The sequence below is a fragment of the Chiroxiphia lanceolata genome, chromosome 18 (assembly GCF_009829145.1).
Source record: "Chiroxiphia lanceolata isolate bChiLan1 chromosome 18, bChiLan1.pri, whole genome shotgun sequence".
NCBI lineage: Eukaryota > Metazoa > Chordata > Aves > Passeriformes > Pipridae > Chiroxiphia > Chiroxiphia lanceolata.
In genome coordinates this window covers 8,348,045-8,368,809 of record NC_045654.1, presented here as the reverse complement: position 1 = coordinate 8,368,809, position 20,765 = coordinate 8,348,045, and the positions used below count along the sequence as shown (strand labels likewise).

Genomic DNA, 20,765 nt, shown 5'->3' with positions numbered 1-20,765 from the left:
AGTCAATTAGTTTGGTGTAAATATCACAGATTATAATTGTATTTTCATTCTTAAAAAAAAATCACAGAAGAGACTGCAGCAGTTAAAATCAAGGGCAAGGCAGGATTTATCTGTGATTGCTAAAAATCCTGCCTGACTCAAAGTTGCATCTGATATGCTTAATGTGGTTTGGGTAAGTGCTTGGCACACAGAAAGGAAGGCAGTGGTCACATCCTGCATCCATGGGCCTGGCCATGGCGTGTACAGCACATTTCAGGTACAGGTTTACCTTGACATGTCCTTGAACCAAACACGTTTCATGTTTCAAAGCAAGACACTGAACGTGCCCCTAAGCCAAGACCCTGCTGAGAAGCTCCACACACAACCCGGGCATTCACAGCAGTGCCATCACACCAGAGCAGAGCAGGAGTCTTGTTTCTGGCAGAAACCAGAGCCTGGGAGGACGTGGCAAGATTACCAAGTTTGGACATCCTCTCCTCATCCTCCCCCAAAAAAGCAGAGAAATTAAAAGCCTAAAAGAATCAAAAAGCTAAACACTCAACATCAGTAAAACAATTCCTAAATAACTATTAATTTATTGGCTTAACTGACTGTCCCAGGGACTAAAGCAAAGGTTTTACCAGAATTCTGCATGGGATTGGACACCCGTTGGACAAATCTCCCTAATCACAGTCAGCCAGCAGATCCCAAACTATTGATAACCTGCATGAGAAGACAGAAGCCAGACACCAAGTTCTTGGTCTGAAGAAGAAATTCTGCAGGCAAATTACTGCTTTAACTGTCCATTCCTTGACAAAGGACACTAGATCCAGGAGACTTAGTGAACATCAGGAAATCTCTGTAGCATTGCTTTACACAGAGCTCTTGATGAATCAACCATGTGCTTCCCCTCCCAAATCTTTTTTTTTCTTAGTAAGCTGGCCACAAAAGAGAGCAGTTAGAGAAGGGGATTTCTGATTCTGAATCAAGGACTGTCATTAAGTTGCTCAGCAATCTCTGGGGATCTTCTGCATAAGCAGTTCATTTAGAACCACACACAGACACACACATGCAGGGTTTTCCTTCTGCAAGGATTGTCCTGCAGTCCCCTGAACTGAACCTCACCTCCCCCCCACCGCAGTGCCTTGCTATTCCCTAATAATCTGTGTAATATCCTTTTCTGAATGTACTTAGATAAATTTGCCCACGATGCAGAGCCTAAAACTGCCACCAGTTTAGCAGCAATTCAGCCTTCCTGCACTCAGCTCTCCAACCTTTCTGTATGCCAGCTCTTCCTGGGATCATGCACCTGAGCAGTGAACTGTTTTTCCAAGAAACAGCCTAAAATGGGGGGTAGGGGAGGCACATTTCATGAATTGTGTCCCCAGTCTGGTTTGCTGCATGGCCAAACAGTCCTGTGAGCAGGATGGTGGGGCAGGGACAAGGATGGGAGCCAGGAACTGGGAATGGAGCTCGATTTATTTCAGTAGCAGTGCCAGCTTAAGATGTCTTCATTAAACTACAGTTGCAGATGCACTAGGTGTTGGAAGCTGAGGTCCAAACATCTTGTCAAACTCTAAATAAAGGCAATGTACAGACAAGAAACCTAAATAACAATAACAGGTAAGTCTGTGCTGAGAGGTGACAGAATGGAAATCACTTCAGCAGGCCCGACTTTTGTCCTAATCTTTGTGGCATTAAGACATTTAAGTCTTGAAGGTTGTTAAACTGTGTTTACCTGGGGGACATGGGCCATGTGTGGCGGATTGGTATATGCAGGTTGAACATGGGAGGGATGAATGGTGAAGACTGTTTGTTGTGCTGTAGGAAAACTATTTTGTGGAGACTGCGTGTTGGAGCCTGGCGTCATGGAAGGAGGGGTTGGAGCTAGACCTGCGTGGTAAATCGCCGACTGCTGCTGGGGGTTGGCCAGGTGGAGTGCCTGGGCAGCCTGGTGCTGGTGGTGCTGCAAAAAAACACAGGAGAGCACTCAGGTTATGCCTCAGAAATCAGACAAATCTATATCCTGTCAACTACCACGAGAAAGGGGTGCAAAACTGCTCTCAGTATCAGGGGCGAATCTAAGGATCACCACGCCTCTGGAAGTGAGGAAACCACACCCATGGTCGTGAGGAAGCTCATTTCAATCCCACCAGGCTCTTTTCAATCCCACCACGTGGCACATCAAACTTGAGTTTGGATGTGCCACGATTGGGCAAGTGCAGAGTTCCCTCCTCCCTCAGCCTGGTGCTCAGAATAGAGCTGGTTCTCTATTCTCCAGTTTGATCACTTGTGTTAGAATTGCTCACATGGAAATGTAAGTGCTGCTTTAGAACAATTAATAATTAATTTAAAAAGCTGTTTCAGGGGAAATTAGACATGACTTTGGTTGATTCAGAAGGTATTCAACTGAGTTAGTCTTGAGAAAAACCAGTGATCTCAGAGTGAATGAGGGTTGTCTTCAAGACTTGCAGTTAACAGTGAGGCTGTCAGAGGACATGGGTCATGCATTACTCTAGAGAACTGCTGAGCACAAAAAACTCTGATTTTTAAGGAGGGTAAGAAAAAATGTGGGCATTGGGTGGACGTGGCACTCAGGGACATGGTTTAGTGGTGGACTTGGCAGTGCTGGGTTAATGGTTAGACTTGATGGTCTCAGAGGTCTTTTCCAACCCAAACAATCCTGGGATTCTGGGATTCTCCTTGCACTAGGAGCAAGAGTCTGGCAAACAGAACCCAGACTGCTGGGTAGAAGCAAGGAGAACCTTCAGCCATGGAACTGGATGTGCCTCACAGCTGCTCAGTTATTCCCAGCAGGAATTAAGGAATGCAGCACTACCACAAGGACCATTTTGTTTTCAGCTGCTTGTCTTTGACAAAATACAACCAAACACTTCTCAGCATTTATCTACTATTTCCACTCCACTCATATCAAAGCACTGACATAATTATGATCATTCCTTAATCCCAACACAGATCAAGCTATACCTCATCCCTCTGAAGAGGGAGGACTCTGAACTGCTCCATCCTATCCTTTTTCCCCTCTCAAAAATATCAACATATTAACATCAAGCTGCAATCCCCTCCAGCAGAGCATTAATTTAAATACAATTAAACACAATTTCAAGCCATTCAGTCCTGTTTGAGCCTGTTACCTGCACGGGGCTGGGAGCAGGGTGGCTTCCAGCATGTTGGCTTTGCTGCTGGCCAGTTGGTGTGGCAGAAGGCTGAGGATGAGGAGGATGCGGATGCAGGGTAGCATTAGGGTGGGCATACTGCTGAGCAAGTGAGCCAGTGGAAACTAGGATGAAAAAGAAGGATATTTAACACCAGATATAGGACAGGCACCTCATCAAGTCACCATCTGCAGTTGAGGATTTCACTACAGCTCAAACAGACTGTAAATATACTCCCCTCCCCCTTCTAAAAAAAATATTTATCTTGCAAATAGCTGAGGATCTTACCTTGCTTTTGTGTAGTTTGGTTTGGCAGGAAAGTCTACAAATAACCATAATTAGACAGTTCATCTTCCCTAGTTTGACAATGTAACAGATACTACATAGAGAAAAGCAGCATTTCATCTTTTGCTTTGTCAAACAGATCAGTTTCAAAGATCAAATTTATAATTTTCATACAATTTAGGATTTCCTGAAACATACTTTTCAAAGGTGTTATGAGCCATTTTTATTTCCACCATCCAAAAAAAGTCTTTGGCCTTATACCTGGCTAACCTCACCATGCTACTCTTCTGGAAATTGCTCATAAAGTACAAACTCTGTGCTTGAGAGCTCCGGGGACACCCAGAAAACACATCACAGCTGAGAAAACTGAGGCTGCTCGAGCATCAAACCTTTGTTGAAGCCAGTTTCTCGTACTAAAATAACACATCTTGCCTCTGCCCTCAAGGCCAATCAGTCTGTTCTGGATCAGCACCATCCTGGGAGCTTCTAACACTGCCATGGAATTCTTCATTCCTTGAAACAGTAGCAAATAAGGTACAAAATTCCCAAAAAGGAAGAAACTGAACGACACGAAACTTTCACCCCAGTGAAGCCACACGTGTTGCCACGGCCGTGCCAGTCTCCAACAACAAACCAGCAGCAACAAGTTCCTCCTTGGATCCTGCTCTGTTCTGCTCCAAAACAGGCCACACTAAATTGTATTTTTTTGAACTTCTGAGGGAATCCAAGGAAGTATGAAAAGCCATGATGACAGCAAGCGTTCCTTTAAACACAAAGGATGCAACAGGAGAGCAAGATCCTAAAAAAAATGAAGATGTTTTCTCTATTTCTTTTAAATCTTGTGCAACAACCAGTCCATGTTTGCAGCTACACTTCAGCGTGTGACAGTGGGCACTGATCCCTCCAATGTCACAGCTTGAAAAGACCAAGGCTAGTTTTGTTGACAGTACTCAGAAAACAGTCAAAGAAAACCATCAACCTGCTCCTGAATTTTCCCTGCAACTGCTTCTTATTTTCCTTTAGTACCTTTTGGTTGTTCTGAAGTTAACTAATGATGACTGTCTATGGGTTACAGCTTTTTTTCATGGGTTTTGTATTCTATGAGAACTTGATGGCCAGTGAAGCACCTTTAAGCAGGGATAGCTTTTCCAGTGGGGTTTTCTTGCCTTAATAAACAAATCTGAAAATCAGGGCACAGGGAGAAACTCCAAGTGCAATCCCCTGTCCCCGGTGGGCGAGATGAGTGACCTCCCTCCTGCAGGGAATTTCTGAAGAGCTTCACTGTACTGGGCTCTAAGTTCATAACAACCAGAACTGTCTGGGTGCAGACAAAGGATGAAAGACAAGATGGATGGAAAAAATGGACTAAAATGTAGCTGCATCTGAAAGCACAACAGTATCCAGCACAAGCAAGCCTCGAACTGCTCTGTCACAGCCCTGACACTCCACCCTGTGCAAATACCTACTTTCCTCCAGTCTGCCTTGCTATAATTCTTACAAATCCTAGTTCTAACAAATTCAAATTCACCAGAATATATACAGACAGTATCTTTTTGCCTAATTGAGATTTTTTCTCCCCGGTATGGTGCATTAGGAAGGCTCCTCCTTCAGAAAATAACTGCCTGCCACATTTAACTTAATCCCTTGAAAGCTCTATTAAATCTTCACTGAGCAAATGGCCCAACAGTGATGTGCAGTTTCAGGCTATTAATGCAGATGAACTCAATTCCTGCAGTCTGGAGCTGATCCTAAAATACTTATCCAAGTGTACAAGCACAGTCATACACTCTGAGCATTTCTGATTGAGAGGGGGCTTCAAAAACACCTCAATATTTTCTAAGCACACTGTCAAAACTGCAGGATCTTCTGCCACAGCACTTTGTTATGCTTTAAATCCAAGTATTTTTAGTTTTTCCTATCACTACTAAAATGTATTTTGCAGCAGCATCCCCACCATGCTCCTACTTGACTTTCAGACATCTCTCCTTACAATAACATGAAAATTATCAATGGCAACACTGATCATTTTTACAATATGAAGTTTATGGCTTCCTGCAGGAGGAAAATATCTCAACCTCGTTATTATACACACTCTGAAGAAGGCCAAAAGTTATTATCTCTGTCAAAGTGATAGAAATAAATGCAAGGAGAGATTACTTGCTTGCCAAAGGGCACGTTACACCAGCAATCCTCCCACTGCCTGAGCCACAGAGCTGACTGCAAATTAACTCCAACTCCATTCAAGAGGCTTTAAAATGTAGATGAAATTTAATTCCAAGTTGTAAGATATTCAAACCTTCCCACATTGCTTGTTAAGAGCCCCTGAAATAACGTGGGGCTCCCTTAAACCATTCGTGCAATTCATCTTTCAGTCCTTTATAGCCAAGAGAATAATAAACCCAGTTATTCTGAACTGGATACATTCTACAATAAAACTGCACAAGGAGGAATTTCTCTCTCAAGAAACCAGTTAAAGCAAGGAACAGCACCCTGAAGAATAGATGTAAAGCAGGAGGAGGATCAAGTTTTTGTCACAGTGGCAGCTCTTCCATAACCACCTAATATTTCATCCCCAGCTTTGCATTTGAAGCACCACATTTCTTATACTGAAGAATATTTATTTCCCTAATTTCTCTTCTACCCCATTTTGTCTTTAACAGATGACTCTAATAACCAAACCTGTCAAGCTTAAAACCACTTCAGATGCTGCTGCAAATTATGTTTTAATAGTGATATTAAAAGTATGTTTCAAAACTGTTATTTGAGCCCTTCTTTAAATCCTGTACAGACACTGCAAACAAACCAAGAACAGGCTGAGTGGCACCAGGTCTGAAATGCATTCACAGATCTTTGGTAGTTCAAAACCAGAGTTCAAACTGCAATTCCAGCAGTGTAAGGGTTACTCCATGTTTAGCAAGTAACAGTTCTTGGCAAGCCCATGAAATCTCTGAGACCAGCAGGGCTGGAGAAGGAGTCCTGTAAAAGTCATGACACATTCACCTGCTCAGCCAGAACTGAACTGTCACTGGGACTTTTAAAAAGAATTTCTGCCTGGTCATCCAAACAGCTCACTGCACATACGAAACAGCAAATAAGACAAGATAGGAGGTGACAAAAAAATTAATAACCAATTATCCAATGTTTTCCCCCAATTGTCAGCATTTTGGAGATTTTTCAAATGGTCATCCAGTATCCAAGAAAGTGCTGAGAAAGCTCTTGGAAGGGTCAAACCAGCTCCTTGCAAGTCACCTCAGCTCATTCCAGCACAAATACACTGTTTTTCTCACCCTTTATGCCTACATGCCTCTCCTTGGGTTGACCTGCTTCGCTTCTGCACCTTTTTAATCAAGTTGGTTTCTAAACTGAAGTATTTCCCTGCACTAACCTTGCAGGGACAGTGAGGGAAAGTGATTCAAGCATGGAATGGGAAATAATACCACATGGATTAATTACTGAATTCAGCTCTAACAAGTGCATCCATTTCTCTGAGAGGCAAACAAGAAGTAGAGTCAGCCACAGAACCCACAGGAGGAGCTGAAATCAAAAGAGGTCAGAGCAGCAGAAATCAGGCAGAACTCCCAGCTACAAGTGTATATGAAAACCACATCATGTAATTTTCTTTTTTCCTGGTAGGAATTTCAGTGGTGCCAATGGTGGTCAGCACTGGTCATGGTCCAAAGATGCACTGAAGAGCCTATTTTCAAGAACTGACCAGTGAAAAAACTTCCAAACTATTGCCAGAGCCAGTAAGATGGTGAGGATAACTACATTTAAAAGACCTGAATGGTAGGAAGCAAAGAAATAGCAAATGTTTCTTTCACAATACAAACAATTCAAGAAGTCATTTTACACAGGTAGAGTGGACTCCACTTCAAAGATTAGCCATGAAAGGAACGAGCTGATTCAAGTGATTTCCGTGCACCAAACCAGGAGCCAAGAACACAGGACAGGTCAGCACCTCCAGCCCCTGCTCAGGCAGAACATTTTGGCACAACAAACACAGGAAGTCTGTTCCAGAAGAGACTTTTGCAGAACAAGGGGATTTTATCACATCCCTCTTGTATGAGCTGCTGCAAAAAACCCAGAAGAGATTCTGCCACGGGCTGATGGACTTGCAGACAGACACAGCAACAAGTCTCACAGCAGGACAGGAGCAGGGACAAAACACCCTGGGACTGCAGGTCCTCCTTTACCATGTGTTTAGTGACAGTTCATCCTGCAAACACTCCCCCCCCCAAATCCAGCCCCCTCAAAGCTGATGATGGACACCAACACACAAGGCAGTGTTTTATAGTTATCAGCCTTTCCCAGGACACACACTGAGTCTGGATTAGCTGGATCAGTCTGGATCAGCCCCTCTCCCATTGCTGACAGTGATTTAGGTCAGCAAAGCCTCACCTGAGCCAGGAAACATCACTGCTCATGTTCATCTGCCCAGGAGGAGGTGCCTCAGCAAGGAGAACTCCTCTTGTCACTGTCACACAGTCATGACAAAGTTGTTCCCAGCACTCCTGCACTGGCAGCTCTACAGAAAATTTTCTTCACCTCAGCTGCAACCACAGTTATTTCCTCCCAGGGGCTCAGGACTTGAGCCACAGCTTTTTAAAGAGATGAGGCACAAGATACTTCTCCTTTTGGGAAGCTGATGTTTAAAAATCAGAAGCTATAGAATCACAGAGTGGTTTGAGTTGGAAGGGACCTTAAAGGCCATCCAGTCTCACCCCCTCCCGCTAGCCCAGGTTGCTCCAAGTCCCATCCAACCTGGCCTTGGACACTGAGAGGAATGGGGCAGCCACAGCTTCTCTGGGCAACCTGTGCCAGGGCCTCACCACCCTCACAGCCAAGAATTCCTTCTGCCTCCACAAACACAGTTCACTTCTGGCTGCAGATGAAAAGACTGGGTAGTGAATTCAGAGATCATTCCATATTCCCAATGAATTTTTAAAAAAATTGACAACTCAGTTCCCCGTGATCAGACAAATCTGTCCATCAGCTTCACCCTCTGTCCACTGAAAGGAACCTTCCTGCGTTTTCCACATCCTGGTTTGGTGCAAGGAAACTTTTTCCCTCAACACGTCCCATTCCTTTAACATCTGGTTCTTTAGAAAGTGCTTTTCTGTACAATTAAAATTAGTACAAAAAACCCAACTCACTGGCAAAGTAGAAAGAAGGGCCTGTCTCCTTGCTGTATGGTATTTTGGGACATGCTGAATTTGGGAAATAGAAAGGTAAATTAGCCTCTTGCCACGTGCATACTTCCCGTCCTCTGGAAAGGTCAGTGTCAGTTTTAGGTATTTTTAAATTTTTTTTTTTAAGACTGTAGAACCATGCAGATAATTTATTTACTTAGGTGCTATTAGAGCTAGATATTTAGTTTTACAAATGAGTGGAGATGAAACACAAGTCTCAAGTAAGCCTTCCTTCTTAACTGTGACACTGAGGTCTGCAGTTCTTAATTAAGACTTAAACTTTATGGCAATTCATGGTCTCTTACAGTCCACTGCAATAAGAAGGTTAAAATGTAATTACACTAAAGCAGAAACTGGCCCCTTGCTTTTTCACCTATAACACTGTCATTCTGAACAGTTCCAAGACACCTTTGGTGACTGGTTCACTCTTAGTCCCTGGAGAATCCTCTGAAGTTTATATTTTATCCACCATTGTACTATCAGGGTAATAGAATTTACTCTACTGCTGAGACAGAAACCAGATAAAGTTAGAGACAACACCAGACCAATAAAACATATGCAGAAGGGGAAAGGGGAAGGGAGAATGGGGACAGGAATGAGAGCACAGAAAACAGGAAATGCATCTGTGTAAAACCAAGGTCTGGTTTTACACAAGTTCTTAAACACAAAAGTTTTTCACAGGACTCCAGCAGTTATCTGGAAACAATTCAGCTACATGGAAAACTAACACAAGTATGGACAGATCTACCCTTTACTTGGATAACCACATTTGCTACCAGTGGCAGAAGACTGGTTTGGTCTTCGTGTGACACACCAAGGAACCAAACTGCAAACCATGGCCAACAACTCCACCAGCCCCACACCAGCGGCACTGGGAGGCCACACAGAGCCAACAGCTGCGAGACAGACACATAGAACGTTCTGGAACCAACAGCTGAGCAGGGTAAGAACAACACCTCCACGTTCAGGGGGGTGAGTGTGGCAGGTAAAGGTGTGTGCACTGCTCTGCTCCAGCACCGCAAACTTCCCCAGACAAGGATGGCTCCGGAGCTGAACTGTGTCACAGACGTGTTATTGCCTGGCTGGGAAGAAGCTGCTTGGACATTGTCCTTCCCCACTGTGTTTTGAGGGGAAAAACCCAATGATTTGAACACTCCTCCATCCTGTGTTTAGCTGGATTTACTGGGACCATGCTCTGCTTCTCTCTTGTCAGCAGTGGGTCGTGACACTGGAATGACTGGCAAGGAAATCCCAGAAGTGCAAGAATATTCCATTAAACAGCATCAGACAAAAATACTTTTCCTTAAAATGGAAGAGTGCTTATCAACAAGTGTAGGTCACTGATGTCGGATTCAGCCATCTCTCCACATGACAGGAAGGAAAACAACCCCTAAATATTTCAAGGTTAAGGCATCAACAGGGATTTTTCTTCACTGGCAGGTTGTTACTATTTGCCACAGACTTTCAACTTGTCCCAAACCATTAGTGAAGGTGGAGTTTCAGATCTTACCACGAAATGTTTCACACCTTAAGAATAGTTGATAAGCAGTGCCCCCCAACCCCCATATCTCAGAGTGGTGGTCCTTGTAAACATCTTCTCTTTACCACATATGTAGGAAAAAAACTGAGTGAATTTTGCAAGAATTAACTCAAACAAGCACCAATACCTTGAAGGCTAAAAGGGCAGCATGGCCCACTGAATCCTGGTATCAATGGGGGGTGTTAAAAATAGGTAGTAATATATTTTTAAAAAAATCAAATAGCGATTTTAAAGAGCCAAAAGGGAAATTGTTTGAGCAAGTGCTCCAGAAATCAAAAGCAGCAGTAGTGGTTGTTTCTCAGGAAGTTGTTATTCTGTATTTTCAAATTATTTTTAAGAGAGGACCAGCATCAAAGTGCATGGGTGCATTTAGTTCAAATGTGGGTAAACTTAAATTTCCCAAAACACAGAACATAAGTTATGGATATGTTCTCATAGTCACTCAGGCAGATGTGAACGATTCCAGCACGTTGTTCTTTAGCAACGGACTCCAGAAGCAGCTCAGATTTATCACCTCAGGCATTCCTGCATTTTCCCAAGTGTTCACAGATCGATAAACGAAGGTGGAGTGAACATGTCACAGCTGGACACACTTTGAGGAAGCACAGTCCATCTGGGCAAGGTCTTCAAGCACTCAGCACACGGAAGACTTGCAAAGATCTGAACTGAAACGGTGCTGCAGAACATCAGGAGTCATCCCATGTGTAACTGTCACCTCGGTGGGTTCAGGGTGCATTTGACTCAACTCATATTCACCAAACACAAAAAAAAGTGTATCCTACAGAGTTCGTGATCCAGCTGGGTTGAATGGTTTCAGTAACAAAAATTTCAAGCACTCCATCATTTACTGGAAGGTGGGAGAACGTTTAGAAGAGTCACCAAGTAGCTACTTGAAAGAGCACAGGAGGACAAGCCACTTCTGTTAAATTACGTGCTCTGGGGAAAGGAATATTTAATTACATGGAAGGAAATACCAAAGAATTCTCAAGTTTGACCCAACTTAGTTGTTTGCACTGGTAGGTAGTCACATACCTACAACAGACAAGCTGCAAAACCAACACAAAATGAGATCTAACAGCTGTAAATTAGAATATCAGTGAAAAAACTATTCAGACATCTGATCAAAGCCAGTCAAGGGAAGGGGTTTATGCTTCAATGTTGTAGAACCCACTGATTACAGAAGATAAGGATGGTGCACAATTGCTAGGGAGTCACATGCAACCATTCTCAATCAAATCTCCGATTATCTCATGTTTGGTTTTATTTTAATTAGAATTTGAGAGGAGAGTTTTCACCAATAAAGGTCTGAAAGCCTTTGATCATTCACTTTATCGGAATTCTATTTAATCTAATGAAAAAGCAAACAGAAGATCTGTTTACATGGACACCTCAAGCACAAGAGTTGAAAAGATCAAAGTAATACAATTAGCAAGGACCTGTGAGAGAAAGATTAATCTCTACAAGTAACTTCCATTTCAGCTTCAGCACAAATGAGTTCAAATTCTTCCTCCAAGCGTCAAAAAAAGGTTTCTCTCTGTTATTTTTATTTCTTAACTCTCATTACCATCCCACTGCAGAGATCTGACAGGATGTTCTCAGCTGGGTAAGACATTTTTTAAAGTTAGAATTCATTTCACACTAAACTCCAGATTCTTACTTTGTAAGTTTTCATGACACATCATGGACTTGTATTAAGGATCAGTGTAAAACTAAGCACCGAAAACATACAGAGATGTCTAAAGGTACAGAAAATCTTTTATTAGAATCTAAGTCAATATATATGTGACCCAATAAAACTTTTCCTCAGATGCTATAACAAGTATTGAAATGCCATGTTTTCAAGAGACCATCTGCTGTTTTGACATTTTATGACAATTCCCAAGCCTTTAGCAACCTTGACTCTACCTCTTTCAATAGCATGTTTTGCAGGGAGGTTTTTTTTTTCCTCCAAATTGGGCCTTGATTTATCATACATTTATAATGCTTTAGAAGTTCTTGCACATTTTACTTTGTCACAAGGTAACCCATATTTTCAGCACTTCACTGTAAGTGAAATATGCCCATCTGATAATGCTGGAGACTAAGTGTCAAAGTCAGAGCAACACACGAGCTGTTCCATAGACTTAGTCTTGACTTACCAAAAAAGAAAGGTAAGTAACACATGGTTTATTTTGCTTAAACAGCAGAGTTCATACTGTTAATAATGCCAGTAGTATCATAAAGACAGCATTTCACTAGTTGCCAGAACTAAAGTCAAGTTTGAAACTGAGGTCGTAGCCTTGCAATAAAACAAGTACTAATTATCATCAAGAAACAAACGAGGGATGATGGATCAAGAGCATCAAGAGAACTTGAACAAACTTCTTTCAGCAGATATTCTTTAGCAGCTCCCAGGTTGAAATCTCATCTTGGTCACTGGCCTCCTACTGAAATCAGCACACTTGAGTTTTCATCTGAACCAGTTTGGCTCAGCTTTCAATGCTTTGCTCATCAGCTTATGAAACATAAACCACATCTACTGAATGATACCCATGTTTGAAGGCTGAGATTAAGTACATCCCTGCACAAGGTAAGGACTTAAAAAGTTACATATAACACAAAACGTTTCCTACCATACATAGCATGTGTCTGTTCATGCGCACCGTACTGTGTTGCAGAGGAAGATACTAAACCCGGCTGTGCGTGTGCTGGTGGGGCCATCATCCTGGCATTGCCCTGTATTACAGGGCTATAAACATGAGGATGCTGCAGGCAAAAGGATAAAAAAAAGCAGACATTAATTGGGGAACCATCACAAAGAAACTCGTGTCATCTAAACAACTGCAATGTTCGAAAGGGCAAAAGCTCGGCCTTACTGGAGTGCAGAGCAGCTGCTGAGATTATCCAAATCTAAGGCCTAGAAACTGATAAAAATTGGCATATTGAATTTTTGCCACTCTAATAATGTAGCAAACTTAGGTATGACACAGTATATTTATCCAGGTACACATGTATATTTAAAAGCTTTTCAAGTAAGGAGTCAACCAACTAGGTTATTTTTAGAGCACTTAACCAGGAGATGTGCTGGCCACGACCTAAAGAAATTCTTCAAAGAGTTAGAAAGTTGCATCAATAATAAATACCAACTTCTAAGTTGCCCTGAGAATTTGTTACGACCTTAGAAGTTGTTCTGACCTTAAAATTTGTTCCAGGCTTTGAAGCACTCTACAAGCCCCCCAAGTGTGCTCTAGAACCCAGAAACTGTTCAGAGTGACTTATGACAGGACATAAAGGGGTATTTAGGTCTGAGCCACTTTATTATTTCTGGTTTTATGGATCAGGTGCATGAAAAGACTCTTACCTGAGATTGGTAGTGTGGCACATGCTGCACAAGAGGCTGATTAGGAAACTGTTGGGGACTATATGCAACATACTGTGTTGAGTAAGCAGGTGGAGTAGCTACAATTGGAGGGCCTGCTGCTGAGGCAGGATGCATCATGGTGCTCTGGTGGTGTTGGTCTTGCCGCTGCTGGGGCATATTTGGTACTAAAAAGCAAAGAGTTCCTCACATTAGAAACAGAGGATGAAGAATGATCATCTTCCTGAAAGGTTTTACACTATAATGTCACTGTGACCACGTGGAATATCCTCACCCCTCATCTTTAACCATCTATTAGGGCTCTAGCAAAAAGGAACAGCATGAAAAAGAGTTTTTTATCACTGCCTTTGGGCCATATATCGGGCCACAAACCCAGCCCTGCTTTTATTGTGAAGGAAGGAGGAAAGAAAGCTGGACGGACAGAAAGACTCACAAGAATCAGCAATGGAAGAGAAAGGTTATTTCAGGATACCTAAATTAATAAATTTGATCCTGTCCCCTTCAAAAGGCTTAATTCACCCTCTATGGGAACTACTCAGCCACTGTTCCATCAACTGGAAATCTGAGTCTGTTAAAGTCACTCATGCTTATGGCTGAGGAGAGCAGAATAAAGGTCTCCATGCAGGCACAATTTGAGGTATTCACATCTTTTGAGCTCTATGCTACCCCTAAGGACAGCAGAAAGCAACTTTTAGGTCACAGACAACACTGAAGGGGACAAGACAACCTATAAGAAGAGGAGCAGGAATAATTAAGAGGGAAGAAAAGACGAAAAAAGCATAGCAGTGTAGTGTGGGACTGCCTGAACCATCCTGGTAAGTGACCACCCAACCCACAGCAGTGAGGAGCTTGGAAAAAACTAATTTAGCCTACAAAGCACTGGGCTTGAGAGCTCCAGGTGAGCTCCAGGAGAGCTCCAGCCTCCTGCAGTCAGGCTGCAACTACTAACTAAACTACCCCAAGCACCTGTAAACTCCACTGCAGTGGGCAATGTAGCCAGACCCCTTAGGGAGAGGAAAGGAGATGTCAGTAAATTCACTCACTGATGGTTGTATTTACTCTGCAAATCAACAATAGAAAGAAGTAAATACAGGAGGCAACTTGAACAGCATAAAGGCACTGAGCTGTAACCCAGGCAGCTCCCTCAGGGCTATGCTGCACACAGATGGATATGCAGAAAATACTGGAGCTTTAAAAAGGAATTCAGAATTGGAGCTGCCTCACACAGCAAATGAGTACTCAGCAATGTACTTCTGATTAAAACAGTGCTACCAATGAAAAGATTTCACAGTGAAGTTACTGTGTTTTAACACAGAAATACATTGCAGGGGTTTGTCTTCCCTACGTTCATAAAGGCCACTTGTTTGCTTCTGAACAGCAGGATTGCTCTTGGAAACAATCTCCCCCTCCAGCGACTGGAGCTGCAGCACTGGATCCCGTGCTCAGGAAGCACTGGCTAACACTGCAAGAAGGAATGAACTGTGCAGAGTTAGAGCCTTCCCTGAAACAGGACTAGAAAAACACTCTTCTGTTCCTTCTCTGCACTGCACAGGGAGCATCTCCCACATGTTCTGTCTCCACAGACATGGGTGTCACTTGTTAAAAACATGGTATTGTTGGTCCAGCTGTTCATTACTGGGGTAGAAGGAACGCAGAGGAAAAAACTGGAACCAGCAGTGAGTTTTTTCCAGAAGAGCAGCAGAGCACACTCTTCCTGAAGAAAGACTGACTTTGCTTGTTGACAAAACCCCTCTATTAAAGCACCATTCAGTGCTGTAAATCAGTACAGAAGTTCCCTTTAAACAAACCTATAATATTTATGAAATATAGGAGATGATCAGCTTACCCTAATGCTCCAAGTAACAGAGACGTTTTCCTGCTTGTCAAATCAGATTCCAAACCAAGCAACTCCCCATAACTCAAACTTAGCCTGTTTTGGCTGAATTAGTTTATCTAAAAATCCATTAGTATTTCCACTTACTTCCCTTCATTAAAAATAGCATTTAAAATATCAATCAAAAACAAATTAACATGGATTAGAAAGCACACAAACAGCTCTAATTTCTCCATGCTGCATGCAGACTGAGAACCAAACAGGCAGTATTATTCTCACCTTTACCTGCTCTATATGTCTTGGCTTGGTTCACTGGCATGGGCGTCATGGGAATAGGATACAAAGGCTGAAACACAAGAAATTGAAATCATGATATTCCTTTAAAAAGCCAGTGTGTGTTGGGGTGGGGGCCCCACTCAGCTTTGATGTGTTTTACTCTGTTTTGTTACATGGTTTAGTGAACTCTGCCTAACCTGTGAGGTTTTCCTGGACCCCTGTCAGTAAGTCTGCATGGACAAACAAAGGAGACCATATGGTTTGCAACAACCAGACAAGGAACACTACTACTGCAAGCAGTGGACTAAATCAAACAGCTCTGCAACAGCTTTTTTTTATAAAACTGTGTCAGGGGAGGTTTAGGTTGGATCTCAGGAAAAGGTTCTTCCCCCAGAGGGTGGTGGGGCACTGAACAGGCTCCCCAGGGAATGGTCACAGCCCCAAGGCTGCCAGAGCTCCAGGAATGTTTGGACAACGCTCTCAGGGACAGGGTGGGATTGTTGGGGCGTCCTGGGCAGGGCAGGAGTTGGACTGGATGATCCCTGTGGGTCCCTTCCAACTCAGGATATTCTATGATAACAGAGCTAGATTTGAAATCCCAGTGATCCCCACAACAACCAGAAACTAGTGGGGACTCAGCTGGAAGCTGAGGACAAAGAAACAGTTGCTTAAAGAGAGTGAGACTGTGCTTAGAGATTAACGTTAAATAGGAGCTGCTGGAACTGAGAAGTGTTTGAGACTATTTGAACATCCTGACTGAGGGAGCACTGGGAAAAGCCAGTATTTACACAGCTAAAACTTAACAACAATCTCATTTATGTTTACAAGCTGTACCACTTCACTGTTTTAACTCAGAGCTCCTCAGTTGGAACTAGATGATATTTCAGGTCCCTCCCAGCCCAAACCATTCTATGATTCCTAAGTCTCCTCAACGTCCTGGCAATCCCTGTGAAGTGTGGAGGAGTTTGCAGCACTTTACCTGCACGCCTGGACTCACTGGAACCGGGTACATCATATTTGGTGCAAAACAAACAGGCTGAGTGTACACAGGGGTTGGCTGCTGATGACCCACCATGGAGGGGCTGGGTTGAGCTTGCGGACGAGGGGAGGTTGGTGTAGTAGAAGGTTTCGGCTACAAACAGAGTTGAGCAAAGCACAGGGCAAGATTAGTCTGAGTATCCTCCAAGGAAAAGCTCTGCTTATCAAGATCTACTCGAAGGCAGCGTTAAACAGCATCAAACAACTTACTTGAGCAAAAGATCGAGGGTTGAACTCTTTAGCATTAGGATTAAGTGTTGATTTTCTAACTTGCCTAAACATAAAAAACAAAACATTAAGTTTGGCATTATTCCCTTATGAGCATATCTGCAATTAATAATGTAAGAAATACCTCATTTCCATCTGTGAGTCAGATTTCTGAGAACTCAAACACCACATGACATGCAAAAAACCACTCTTATTGACAGGGCTGTTACTACATTTATTCATAAATTTTTTCCTGTTGTTGATGCTAAAGCTCATGTGAGCCAGGAAAACATTTAAATAAGCTTTTAGACAACATATTACACATTCACACCAGCTTTTTCTACACAAGGCTAATTGTGCTTATTCTAAAAGGCATAATTACTCACTCAGAAGTATCCTTCTTCTCCTCTTTATCCTCTTTATCTTGTTTACTTCCAGGCCCAGATGTCTGCACACCTTGGGAAGTCACCTCAGGCCCTCGCTTTTGCTCAGAGTTGTTACTTATGGAAGGAGAAATACTGGGACTATTGGGTTTGCTACTGCCACCACTGGAGTTGGTGTTACTGCCAGGTTCTATGATAGATTCTTTAGGGGTGGATTCTGTCTTTTCTTTAACTACATCTCTTGATTTTTCCCCCTCTCGGGTTTTGTTTAGCAGCTGATCCACTGCATCTGAAGAGGAACTTGACTGTAACTGAAAAAAACCCAAGGAATATATTCAGTAAATTGATATACAGAACTATGGAGAGACAATCTAATGCTGTCACATACACAGAGTAAAATACAGTCCCACAGGCCTCAATCATCTGGAAATGACCTTTTAAAACATATATTTCCATTTCTACTAGGAAAGAAATCCATGAACATTGACAATGTTTAAACCTGCACTGAGCAAGAAGCTGTTCAGCAATTCAACTGACCCATATGTTGATTAGGGAGTGACAGGAAAGCTTAGGACAACCCTCTGGACTCATCTGTGCTGTGATTTAACAGTAACACTTGAAAAGTTAACCTGATTTAATAAACCATTATGGCCAGGAAGTAAGTAATATGAATTCATCTTCAATTTTCCTCAGCAAAACTCTTCATTTAATTTTGCAACAGCTCCTCCATATGGAGTGTGTGATAATTATTTGTACCTAATAATCAAACAGGTTTCAAGTCCTATTTTCAGTGTACAGTCAATATTCACATTTATGGGTATTAGGCAATTGTACTAGCAAAAGTCAGCATTGATTTTCCAATATCTGGTATGAATTCTTACAGATATTTTCATAAATTAAGCACAAGTATAGAGACATGTTAACATATGTAGTGTATTCAATTCATTAAAATAATCTGGATGCACATGAGAATTATGACACAATTAACATAGAGAAACTTACCCTAAAGTCATTCTTAAATTTCTTTAAATCATCAATCTGTTTTCTATGCTCTGAAACAATTGGAGAGACACCTGCCAAATATAAGACCAACATTGTCCAGGCATTTCTAATACAAGAAATATAAATATATATATATATATACACACACACATATACATATATATAACACCTACACATTACTAAGTTTGCAGAAAGGTAATGTTTGCATATATAGAGATGAAAAACAGTGATATAAGTGCATTTGTAATTTGGTACAATTCCATGAGCAGACAGAAACACTCTGTGAAACCACAGCATTACATAACTGACTTATCTTTAGTTCTAATGCACCACACCAAGGCAGAAGCCCTGAGGTGCAGGGACTGCAGAACTCACTGAACACAAAGCAAAATGCAACAACCCCCCCCCCCCCAAACACACACTGCCAGTGTTTCAAAACACAGCAAGTAAAGGAGAAACACTGCTCAAGGTGAGCTTTATGGCTGGACTCCATCCTAAAGGTCTTTCCAACCTGAATCAATCCATGATCCCAAGTTCAAGGATGTGAAAAGATTTTTTTGAGAACAGTGAACAAGCAGTGTTGCATTAAAAAACAAATTTAAGGCATAGCAGGAAAATGCAGAGTCAGAAGAACTGTGCTGGCCATGATGCTCACAATTCTTGTGAGCACAGCTCTGAGCAGAAACACATATTCAGTCCAAAGGCAGCTAAAAACCAGCTCTGTGAGCTGGGAAAAGAGAGAAGGAAAAAAAAAAAAAAAAAGAAAAAACCAAGGGAAATCACACTATCCACATGAGCATCTCTACACTTTGTGCTGATGGAATGAGTCACAAACAACATTTAAAACTGCAGTCCTGCCACTTGACAACTGCACGACCAAATTTTTGCTGTAGAACACCAGATTGTTTCCAAGTCTTCCTAAAAATGCCAACTAAAGAAGCCAGTACAGCAGGCTTAGTGTGCAGAATTCCTACAGCACTCAAGTACAACCAAAAGCTTTGGATACAAACCTTTGTTTTCAGGTTTAGGAAAACTAGGAGAAGTCTCACTTGGCTTTATATTCTCCTTGTTTCCAGTTGCAGAATTTTGCCTCTGGTCCTGAAGCCTGGTATCTTTAGCTGGAGAAGAAATGGTCCAAGTTATTCTCTTTTACACAACTCAAAATGACCAAAGAGAGATGGTAAGATAAAAACAGGAGAGAGATTAAGCTTGATTTTAGTTTAAAAACCAAAAATCTCTGAAGTTACACGTTTTCTGCTACCTAGTTGGTGCCTGGAGGATCATCCTTGCCCCTTCCCCACCTTACTGTCTTTAAGCCAGATTATAAAGTCCAGCTGAACTCATCCCTCTCATCATATACCAAACCTTGACTAGGCTGAACAAACTATAAACCAAGAGTACAGTACTTTTAAGTCCAAGCTCTTCAGATAGAATTCGACAACCATTTGAGAGTTCTTAGACATTTGACTGTGTCCTTGAATGTTGGGTTTTTTCCCCTATTTTTGCTATGTTCAAAATTGTCTCTGAAACCAGTGGCCTATGATTCTTTAAATTAGAAAAGAGCCAAGAACTCAGTTTGAAAAAAGAAATTCTCAATTAAGTCAGACACTTGTAAGCCCATCTCCCTTAAAGGGCACAAGAAATCAAGCACAGACTCAACAAAAAGCCTCCCTCCAAGCTTAGTTTCAAGTTGGCACAATGACAAAAGGGGAACTCACAGTAAAATTAAATGCATCCCAAGAATTTCCATTATTTAGAAAGGAGTTTTGCTCTTTCAAGGCAAATTCCTTGTCAGGGATTAGGGAAAGGGAGAATTTGCAACCTACCTTCGTTGGAAGGGGTGACTGCTCTGTTGGATGCAGGGCTGGCAGGTGTAGGAGAGGCAGCTGGAACAGGCATGGCAACAGATTCAGTGGGAATAGTACCAGGCTGAGGAGAAGGCAGAGCTGGTCCCATGGGAGTGCTGCTCTGCCTTGGAGACCTAGGCCTGTGTGTTTTAGGGGATAATCTCGGAACTAGAAACAAACAGGAAAAAACAGTTATAGGATGAGCTTCCTCAGCTGCTCAACAGTTTCTAAAATGGCTAAAAACATGCTTTAAAATACTTTTTAGAGTAACTGAAAACCTGTTTACCTTTCAGGTACATCTCCTAGTTCTTTACAACGCAGCATTTCAGATAAGTGGGGTGATTTCTCTGCAGACTGGCCCCTAATACACATCACTGCCCTCTCAGTCCCACTGTGAAGCTGAAAAATGCTCCCCAGCCCCCCCAGAAGTACAACTACAAGAGCTCACATTAACACAGTTTCAGGCAGAACACAAAAGGTGGGCAGGTCTCCACACAATCAGATGTAAAACATTTTTTTTAAAAGGGCTGAAAAAACCCCTCCATTTTCCGGCGTCCTCTTTTGGAGGTTTGCCAGCTGGAAAAAAAACAACACAGCCTATTGAAAAAAAGGAATAGTTGATGTATATTTTTGCCCCTGTGTTAAAGCAGC

General features: G+C 42.2%; 1 protein-coding gene across 10 annotated transcripts in view; it reads right to left on the bottom strand.

Annotated features, from left to right (window-relative positions):
* ATXN2 (ataxin 2) overlaps positions 1-20,765 on the bottom strand; it is a 50,968-nt gene that overhangs the window by 3,171 nt on the left and 27,032 nt on the right. For 7 of the 10 annotated variants that reach the window (XM_032706276.1, XM_032706281.1, XM_032706283.1 and 4 more), the window contains 11 exons: positions 20,094-20,282; positions 19,278-19,385; positions 18,268-18,338; positions 17,269-17,576; positions 16,886-16,949; positions 16,617-16,769; positions 15,641-15,707; positions 13,510-13,694; positions 12,782-12,914; positions 3,135-3,280; positions 1,718-1,945 (listed from right to left, as the gene is read on the bottom strand). In XM_032706276.1, coding sequence (XP_032562167.1) covers positions 1,718-1,945; positions 3,135-3,280; positions 12,782-12,914; positions 13,510-13,694; positions 15,641-15,707; positions 16,617-16,769; positions 16,886-16,949; positions 17,269-17,576; positions 18,268-18,338; positions 19,278-19,385; positions 20,094-20,282 — 1,652 coding nt within the window. The remainder of the gene's footprint in view (positions 1-1,717; positions 1,946-3,134; positions 3,281-12,781; positions 12,915-13,509; positions 13,695-15,640; positions 15,708-16,616; positions 16,770-16,885; positions 16,950-17,268; positions 17,577-18,267; positions 18,339-19,277; positions 19,386-20,093; positions 20,283-20,765) is intronic. The other 3 variants (XM_032706278.1, XM_032706280.1, XM_032706282.1) reach the window with 2 other exon arrangements.